An 11,005-nucleotide genomic window follows, 5' to 3' on the forward strand; every position below is an offset into this window, starting at 1 on the left:
GATTCGCGGCAGACCCAATTTTTACATGATGTCCTACAATCCTTACCTCTCCCTAAAAATTTATGACTGTTCCCCGTTTACAAGACGTGTTGTTGTTAACGAAGTATATCATCAGACTATCAATTATCAATTAACTCTTCAACCTGCTTGTTACAAATTTAAGGACACAATTGCAAGAACATTTTTTTAACCTTCAAGACAGAACCAAAATATTCAGGAAAAAGATTTTAACAACGCTCCAATCAGAAGAATAGCTATTGCGATGAATACAAATTCAGCATTCACAGGATTTTTTCAAGCAAATCTTTCGCATTATCCAAAATTTGCTTTACGAGAACAAAGAATTGTTCGAGGAGGTAGAGCTATAGTATCAGTTGAAACAACCAATTATTGTTGGGCATATGTAACAACAACGAAAGCAATGAATTTTAACGAAGAGATTCCTGCGTTAAAAAATATTCTATTTCGAAACCAATACGTACTTGTATTTGATCTCACTTCACTTCAAGATGCTGGAGAAAATATTCATTATCCTGAAATCAATGGTGAAAGTATCCAAACAAAATGTTTTTCGACCGTCCGCTAAGAAGCGCGACAAATTGAACTGTTATAGGAGAAAAAATGTCCACTGCTAAAATTGATCAATTCGGAACAGCTGCTAAAATGTCTGATTTTTGCGTTAACGAAGATTTTTCCATTTATTTTTCAATTTTTTTCATGGCTTTTACTTTATTGCTTTCTGTATTGGAACATTTGTTGGTTATAAATTATCGTCACCAGTTACCATTTTCTCCACCAAATAAATTCGTAAAAGAGACGTAAACCGAGGGAGAACTAATGCAAAATTTTTGTTTACGTTCCTCTCCAAATTTTTCTGTTTTTTTTAATTATTTTTTCTCCCCCAGCTCCAATAACACTTTCAGTTGACAAAACTAAAAAAATCAAGCAAAGTTTTATTAGAACAAAATAAAAAAGTCCAATTATTGTTGCTTTTTTGAAGAGAACGAGTCTTTTCAGCTTGACTGTACAGATGGAAATCCGTGTGCTAATTGTATTTGCGATTTAAAGCAGAGAAAAATTGTTTGTCATGGATAACATTTCCCTGAGATAGGTTATAGAACGAATCCCAGAACTCAATTACCGGTATATCGGTTCCTTTCCAACTAAATTGCAACTAAAAAAATCAAGCAAAGTTTTATTAGAGCAAAATAAAAAAAGTCCAATTATTGTTGCTTTTTTTAAGAGAACGAGTCTTTTCAGCTTGACTGTACAGATGGAAATCCGTGTGCTAATGGTACTTGCGATTTAAAGCAGAGAAAAATTGTTTGTCATGGATAACATTTCCCTGAGATAGATTATCGAACGAATCCCAGAACTCAATTACCGGTATATTGGATCCTTTCCAGCAGATTGTATTCAAACTCTACCCACATTCAGCTTTGCTATCATCGACACTTGTACGAGCAGTGAAGCTGGAGAGCATTGGACAAGGATTGCTTGACTCAATCGAAATTATTTCTATGCTGATTCGTTGGCTCGTCCAATCAAAAAATACAAATTTTTGAATAAAAACTATCAGAAGATATATCATACAATATCCAGTCCAGAAAACTGATAATTTGTGTGGATTTTACACAATTGTTGAAGTATTTCAACCATTTAAATTTTTTCAAGCAAAACTGAACAATGTTCAAGATGTTCATGTTTTAATCTTTATAATTAATTATATGTGAATTAGATAAACTTAATGTAAAATAAGTCGAAGTCTAATAAAAACGACAGTAAATTTTTCCTAAAATCCTAAATTCTTCGTTAGTTATTCAAATTTTTGTCGACTTTATTAACAACTCGGCTAAATTTACTTTGATGCTCTTTCATTTTGTACTATCATTATGCAAACGTTTGATTATTTTGCATTTGCACGTGCTTAATTTATACTGTGTCTGTTATTTTGTAGTTTTTATATTCACTTTTTTCTTTCATTTTACAATTTTTGTAAGTTATGAGCGCGTTAAAGTCCCCTAGTACTCCCTAGTACTGCGACAATGCCAGATTAGCAAGAGGTAGTTTTGATCTACCGACCTCTGAGTTTTGAGGCCAGAACTGTATCACAGTGTCATTTTGATATTTAGGGTAGGCTATCCCGAATTTTAGTTCATTGCGGAGGCCATACATAATCTTATGACATTGCGGTGGCTATACCAAATCTTAATACTTTGCGCCGGCAGCTATATATAATCTTAATACATTTCAGCAGTTGTACCTAATCTAAGAACATTGCGGCGGCTATAACCAATCTTATCACATTGCGACTGCTATACCTAAACTTAATACAATGTGGCGGCTATACGTAATCTTAATGCATTGCGGCGGCTATATCTAATCTTAATACATTGCGGTGGCTATACCTAATCTTAATACCTTGCGCTGGTTATCCCAAAAAAAATGCTGAAATTTACTGCGAGGGGAATTATCCGTACGCGCTGCCTGTACAATTCTACAATTCCCCGCCTGTATAATTCACGTGCGCGCTGCCTGTACATTTCCCATGAGCGCCGCATATACAATTCCCCTGCTAATCCCTAAAGGGCCCCTAGAATCACGTGACAAGTGGCTCCGGAAAATCACGCTGATCTGCTTCTGCCTTACTACTCGCCCCCTGGAACGCGCCCCTGGATTTATTCTCTATCTTATTACATTAGTGTAGACCCGCTCTAAATATATTCCTATACCCTATCTTAGTGCATTGGGCCTACACCCCCCGGGAGCCTTGCTCACCCTATTACTATAAACTCATTATTAGTTCATCGTTAACTCGTGTTCTATTTAGTTTTAGTGTTTTAGTTGGTGTCACAAAACTCATTATTATCAACATTTTTTTCATCTGACGTAGTATGTACATTTTGTACAAATATTTCACGTCAATGTTATCATTATTTTTTGAGAACAATTTGTGAGCCTTTGTTGTTGATAGACTGTTTGCTGATGTCTCTTTCCTCGATTGAAAATATTTCTTATCATCTTTGTATTTGTTTACAGTGTGAGCTTTGTTTACATTTTCCGAAACCTTATTAATATATTCAAAATCACAGTCAGATTTTTATACTTCTTGTTCATAGTATTTACCCTCTATATTTCATCCTCAATATCTTATACTCCTTTTGTTAATGGTTGTAGTTTCTTAGTACTTGATTAACTTTAAATAATTCTCTACCACTATTAGATGTACACCTTTAGAGAAAAAATTACATTTATCAGCATTTCTAACATAATCACTGACTTTAAGCTTGTGCTTAATTTTCTTAAAACTAAAGGTGTACCTTATTTTATCAGGATGATTAGAAGCCTCAGTGGCCCCTGACATGGTTATTGTTGATTGTTCGTTATTATTATATGCTACAACAGCATCATTCAATAGATTTATACAATTACCATACCAATTATATACATTGTTTTGTTAATTATGTGCAATGTTGTTCTACCGAATCTTTCTATAAATATAGCTTTTAAATCACTACATGTAGAAAATTGTTCAGTTTCATTTTGTTTAAAGATTTAAAAGTTTTATAGTAAAACTGTCTACTCCTATCAACCCATAATATTTCAGGTGTTCAACTTTCTGGTTAGATTATTCTAAAAGCACTACTTTGAGATAAACCAGATTTATTCTTTAAAAGTATAGCCCAGACATATTTGTTAAATATATCTATGACAGTTATTATGAATTTATAACTTTTAATGTAATTAGTTAAAGATGATTTATCAGTTAAGTCAGCAGACCATGTTTGATCTTTATGTAAGGTATTTTTTTTCTCCTTTAGAATTGGTTATTTGAAGTCTATATACTTCCTCAGCTAAAAATTGTTGTTTAGCTTTAGTTGTGGTTGTGGGTTTGGCTCTCTGCTTTGCAGGAACATCAATCACCAACACAGTTTTGAGCATGTTCTTTTGCCATAATTAAAAATAAAGTTATCTAGTTGCTCTTCATTAAAAAAGTGCATAGATACAGGTTGTTTAGATAAATCTAGCATGTCATCATACAAACCATCATGACCGGCTTTTTTTCTAGTACAAGATGCTCTAGTCTGCCTATTATGTTAGTTGGGTGCACGTTGTGCTGGCAACTTTGGTGTTTTGCTATTACTAATCCACTAGCTTCAATTTCTTCTTCATTACTATCGTAAACAATTCCTTCACTAGTGGAATCTCTTCTTGGTGAAGTAATTTTAATTGCTAATCTTTTAAAAACTTTTGCCCTTATACTTCTGGTATCACCTTTTTGTTTGCATCGTATATCCATTAGAGCTTTTTTTATTTTATTTTCATCACCTTTTATGTCTCATTCGGCTACATCTTTATTAGTGACAAAAAAATGAAACCTTCTGAGAAATTATAAATGTTATCTCTTACTTTTATATCATTTTCTGTTACAGTTTCATATTCACCGTTCATTTGAAAGTTGTTCGCATTTGCATCAATGGGGATTAACTCTTATTGTTCATTTGTTTGATTTTTTGTATCTGCTAGTTTTTCAATCATATCGTGGCTTAAAGTTAATTTTTTGCCTCTAGCGTTGGAAAATATACTTTGTGAAAACTCCAAATATTTTTAAGTACTATCATTACCTTTTAACACTATCTAACGTTTGGTTAGCTATGGATAAATTCTTCTCATTAAAGTCTAGCCTTTTTTCACTGAACCGTGAACCGGCTTCGCTGACTGTTCTAGTTAGAGGATCAAATAACTCTATTTCACCATAATTTTCTAGTTTTCTTAGTTTATCTTCTAATCTTTTTCTTCTGTCTTTTTCTATTTAGTTCTTTTAGTGTTTCCAGTTTACCCATTTTATATGTCTAAAAAATATGGTAAATCAATTTATAGACTAATAGCAGCCAGAATTAGTTCACGTGGTTCATTAACAGTTAACTCTTTAAAATTATTATTTACTAGCTCTTTACTTCCGTCTCGCTCTAATTTCCTTAATAGCTCGCTCTATTGGTGCAGTATTGGTTTCACTTTTTAAGTTTTTTTAAATAGATATAGGTTTTTATAATGTAGATAGCTTTCATTTTCATTTTCATAGAGTCTTTGATCATCAAATGAGTTTAAACAGGTCTTACTTGTTTTTGTTGCTTTCATATTATCTCCCATTTTTTGTATCTTACAGTCCTCTACCGTTCTTTCTGTATTATACAATAACGCAGTAAAATACTTATCAAATTTAGCATTATTGCATTTCCTTTTTTGTTTCTCTTTGGCTTATGGGTTTCCGAACATGGTGGGGAACCACGGCCGGATGCCCTTTTACCATAATTTTTAAAGCTAGATGTCTTAGCTGATACAGTTATAAACTCATCTATCATTTTACTTCCAGTATCATGCTTCAATATACCTAGTACTTTATTATTAGGTTTGATTGGTATATCTAAATTACTTAATTCCATATGGTTGTCGGGGACATTAACTTCAGAAAAACTTAGTACAAAACTACCTGCATCCATATAATGTAGTTGTAAATCGTTAAATGATGATTGTAGATCATTACAAAAAAATCACACATATTTAATTTACCTAATTCTTATATAGTGACGCCTACATATATATTTTTGATTGATTTTTTATTTTTTTCTTTGTATTTTGACTATGGTTATAATCCTTATATCTAGTTGTTCTCTTAAAAGTGGGTTTACTTAAACTTTTCTTTATCTTTTCTTCAGCAAGTAAAAAATTTAGTTTGAATGAAATGTAGAAGACTCATGCACGTTCTACCAAATGATGAGATGTTCATTTATTTTCTTACATTATTTACTGCTTCTGATTTAGCTGTCAGTCTTTTATCAGAACTGTTTTTTTAACAAAATCTCTACATATATAATCTTGGTTAAATTTGATTATGCTATTTATTTAGTTACTTTAGCTCCCATCTTAACATAAAACTTTAACATCCTATAAGGAACCATATATTCTTTTCTATTTTTCTGGTCAAAGATTAATTTCTCTGTTCTTTCTATACCCTTCTCTCTTTCGCTACAACCCTATTCATTTATCTTTCTTTCAAGTGGCATTAGTGCTTGTTGCTTTCTTTATCTTTACCGATAACATTGTAATGAACTTCACAACTGATAAGAATAACCATTATCACTATCATAAGGTGTGTTTAATACAAAATCTAGAGATGTGTTAGAGTACTTGAAGTCCTTATAGAGTAGCTTTTGCATCAATTTTTAGCGATATAGGTTTTTTGCGTCTTTATACCAGATATGCGAAGCAGGCTTATTGGGGGATCTCCGGCCTTGCTTCGCCATATTTATTTTATTGTTCCTTTTGTTATTACTTTTACTATCAACATTTCTGTCACCCATTATACCACATATACCACCTCTCTTTGCTTTCATTAAATCATCTAGCAATTGTTTATCCTGTAATGCATCTAAAAAGACATCACTTGTCATCAACCAATAATCAAAGCTGTAGCCGGGGAGACTTTCATAGTGTAGGAGATTGAGACCGAATTCTTTCATGCTAAGAGCAACATAATCATTAATACAACAGTCTAATATTTTCACTTCATTTTGTAAAAAAAACTCTATAAAAGAATTTCTACCGGTTTTATGTGCATTTTTATAATTAATTGTATCTACTTCTTCTTGTGTTGATTTATTAGACATAAAAGGTTTCAAGTCTTCGATTTTTTAATTACCTTTAAGTTCACTATAAGAGTCTAAAACAGCAAAGTTTTCATATGTATAAAATGATTTAGTTTTACATTCCTATATCTTTACCATTTGATCTAGGGGCATAGCTAAAAGTTATAACTATCTAGGAACTTAGAACAACCAATCCTAAACAACGTAGACTTACCAGCTGCTAATGGTATGTTATCTATTTCTCTTTTGTCGTTATTCTGTTTGAAGAGTTCACTATATAGTAGATTGAAATCATAACCGCTACCATAACACATTATGATGGGAATGAAGCTTTGTTGTTTATATCTTAAATTACACATATTACAAGCGGGAACTCTGTATTTACCAGTTTCATGACAGTTCTCCTATTTTCTTTATGCACGAGTCTCCGGCTACGGTGTTTTGCACGAATTCCTTTTTACTTAAAGGACAAGGGTTAACAGCCCAATGATATAAAATATCTTCTTCAGTTAACATCATGGGTTTGTTATACTTGAAATTTTGCTCAGTTTGAATAGTTAGACGATCAATAGTAAATCTTTTCAGACAGTCTTGACCAAAGTAGTATTTGAAATTACCGTTAAAGATGTAGCCCACACCTATTGGTATGTGTTTGTCTTTCATATAGTTATGGGTCTTTGACCATCCGTGAAACGGCTTAGTCGATGCTTCACCTTGGATTTTATCTTTAGCTGGGCTAATATCAACAACACAATATTGTATATATCAGCAGTTATAATGTTTTTTATTTCCTGTCGTTTATGTTCATTTGTAAAAGAATTTTTTTCTTCTTTGGACAAACAATCTCCGGTTTAAATGATTGACTATATTTAACCAAAGAAGTAAACGAATATGTACATCTTTTACAACTAATGCTTTTTGTTGACTGTTATTTGGTCTGTCTTTTAATTTTTCTATTGTTTTAATTAGAGCTCAGTGTTCCTCCCAAACTAACAATCTGACATCTTTTCTACCTTTATTAAATTTTTGGGCTAATTTAAATAGCTCTATGTTACCAATGGACTTGATCCATAGTGTGTCACATCCATTACCACAAGGATTGTATAACCATATGGTAATATTGTATATTTTCTGTATTCTTATTATTAAGCAAAATTATCTTCTTGTTGTTGTCGTGGCACAATTAGATTATTTAAACATTCACTTTCACGCGTTGCATGGTCTTTGGCAGGGTGTAACCAAGTGGTAATAGCTAGTTGGAAACAGTGATATTTGTAATTAAGTATATTTAATAAAGATTTAGAATTTTCGATCTGGCGGCAGATCTGTTTAGCTACCAATAGATGCTTTAGTTGGTTCAATATTTATTTCAGTGTTTTTCAATCCGAGGAACTTGAAATCAAAACCACAACCCTCATATTTTTCCTTTTCTTAATTTAGCCAATTTTTGAAGTCTGCCTGTTCATATATAGCATTAATAATAACGTACTCTTTGTTGAAGAATATTTTTGTGAATAAAGCTTCGTCTTTAGTTCTCTTTTTGTACTCACATTCTTTTGTAATCTTATACAAAAAGTCTTAAGAGGTCTGTGCTGGAAGCAGTTTTTAACATCTTCTAATGAGTTATTTGTTGCCTCAGATGTATCTTCAATGTAAGTTTCATACCTATCTCTATTATAAAACTCCCTCATGTTCTGACTAGAGTGTATATAATAGACTTCTGTTTTCTTCTAAATACAATGTGTAGTCACTAAATGTGTAAGCAGTTAGGGCGACTTTACTTCTAAATGTTTCAGTAAATTCTTTACTTTCGTACCTAATTCTAGTATAGATGTTGTCTTCAAAATTTGCTTTAGTTTTAGCTTCAGTTATAGGATTATCTTTGGTAATAGTTTTAACTTTAGTAATAGTATTATCTTTAGTTATAGTATTAGCTTTAGTTATAGTTTCATCCTTAGCTTTAACTTTAGTAATGATATTATCTTTAGTAATAGTTTTTGTATTATTCATTGCTTTATCTTTAGTATTAGTAATAGTTATATCTTATAGTATTATACTATCTTTTAATAGTTAAATCTTATAGTATTATACTATCTTTAAACTCAAAATCAAATTACTCTTCATAATCTTCTCTTGCTCTTTTTAAATGTTCATCACTTAAATTATGTTTGATGAAAAGCTTCCTGGTTTTAAATGTTAAATAGCAGATAATGCCGGTGTTAACACCCGTGACATTATTGCTGGTTAAGTGAGACATCTTGTTTTTTTTAAGAAAAAGTAGATTTTTCAAAATTGAGAAAATAAAGTGCAATAGATATAAAACCCAATTTTGGAAAGATTGTATTGATGATTGTAAAGAAAAAGAATACCCCTGTTATATATGTAATGATATTCTAAAGGTAAAAGAGTATATTGAACATTTTTCAAAACATCATGATAATTCAAATTTATATATATAACTTGCAGTATGTGCAAAGTTTATAAAAATGTTTAGATACTTTAGATTCAGATCAGCAAAATGTAAATTATGTATCTATCTCCATAGATATAGATTTGGTCATACTAGAAACCAATTCAGAGAATATGTATATAAATTTAAAGTTAAGTTCTAAAAAAGAACTTATATTTTTACAAGAGTAGAGGTGGCATTTTTTTCAATTTGTTTTTTGCAAGTTGGTTTTACGTGCTTTTTACAAGGGCTCACTTGTTACACTAGTATCTGGGGACGTCCACAGTGGGAGTAGTGGACAAAAGGCGGGCACCAATTGAGAAATAACACTCGTTAGCGTTGAGGGGTTATTGGTAGTAGTGGCTAAAATGGGGGGTACTGATTAGACATTTGGTTTGGACCACTCCTAGCGTATGCGTCATTATCGCGGGAATGGTCCAAACCAGGTGACTGGTCAGTATCCCCTTTTATCCACGACTCCCCTTCACACAAACACACACGAAAGTTAATAATTCCGACATTTCTAGCTTTTGAGAAATTGAATCGATTAAACCAAAACTGTCCAGTAGTTACCAAGACGTGGAGGTAGAAATTTTTTATTGGTTAGGCAATATGAGCACTGTTTCAGTTCGAACTGCAGAAGTTCGCCAGACGATGGGATTGATGAACACCCACACACCCCCCGGATCTCATCAAAATCCAATCTTTGCTGAGGAAAACCGTCAAAGACTGACAAACACTACCAGTCACCAAAGTCACCTCAGACAACCAACTCAGTAAGAACAGACAGCGACCTTGTCTTCAAAACTAACCAGCGAATCACGCCAGTTCCGAATATCAAATTGGACGTGAAGGTTCTTCGTTGTTGCTTCAAGGACCCAGTAGCGGTTCACAACCCATCATAGTTGGTGGAGAGACCTGGAAAATTGAACTTAGTCCAGGTAATGCATTAGAAACAAACTATAATGTTCTCGCATTCTGGTGAGCAGTTGTGGTAATATCTTATTTTATGGTCATTCTGAGCCCATTGGTCAATTTGAGCCCATAATTTCTCTGTTTGTCTATTTCATCTCTCCAGCATCTTTTCGTTTTCGATTCGTTTTCGTCTTTAGATAAAAGTTTGCAATTATTAAACAGATTGCTGTTTTATTCGCTAGTTTTAAAAAGGGTGATTTTTTCTTTACTCGAACTCTTTCCTTTACTATTGAACACACCATATTTTTCCGACTCTTTACAGATATTTGGAAATTTGCAACTTTAGGCCAGCCCTACCTTTTTAAATCACGCCAATTTTGTCAGATCAACATCTTTTGTTGAAAAATTCAAAAGTGGTATCAATGAAAACACCGTGAAAATCTGATTTGGGCGATCGAATAATTCTTTATTTCTCAAGCAGTTCAAGTGACCCTGGACGACAAAAGTCTCCCTGATGAAATCAAGCGTGTAGCCAGCGAAGGCAACCTGGAGTCATTTGTCTACTATGTAAAATATCGTGGCTTGCATGCAAAATGACTTACAAGATGAGAGACGAAGACTCTAGTTATACTAACTATAGTTTTCTTTTGGCTGAAAGAGTGACTGAAAAAATAACAAGCTAAAATGAAATTTGGATTTTTAATTTTCTTTTGTCAGATTTTTTTCATATGAGTGATAAAGCTGTTCAAAGAGATGAGATTACGCTGGTCTAGTATATATGGATGACCTAGTTTTTAATGAAAAAAAACTATACTTGTGTTTCTTAACTTAATTGTGAAGAGCCAAGATTTTGATTTTCAATGTTTTCATGCACAGTTGGCTACGCTCCTCCAAACCCAAGCTTACGAACAAAATTTTTAAAACTGGCGATAGAAATTCTACAGCTGCTTTTGGTCCATCTTGCTGTCAGAAAAATGAGCCTAACTTTTAAATG

The 11,005-nt window shown here is 32.6% G+C and overlaps 1 protein-coding gene across 1 annotated transcript in view; it reads left to right on the top strand.

The window, feature by feature from the left end:
- LOC142354351 (angiotensin-converting enzyme-like) overlaps positions 1-9,902 on the top strand; it is a 32,162-nt gene extending 22,260 nt beyond the window's left edge. Inside the window, exon 5 of the mRNA XM_075406624.1 lies at positions 9,725-9,902. Coding sequence (XP_075262739.1) covers positions 9,725-9,876 — 152 coding nt within the window. The 3' untranslated portion in view covers positions 9,877-9,902. The remainder of the gene's footprint in view (positions 1-9,724) is intronic.
- The last annotated feature ends 1,103 nt before the right edge of the window (positions 9,903-11,005 follow it).

The sequence above is a fragment of the Convolutriloba macropyga genome, chromosome 15 (assembly GCF_964194025.1).
Source record: "Convolutriloba macropyga chromosome 15, txConMacr16.3, whole genome shotgun sequence".
NCBI lineage: Eukaryota > Metazoa > Xenacoelomorpha > Acoela > Convolutidae > Convolutriloba > Convolutriloba macropyga.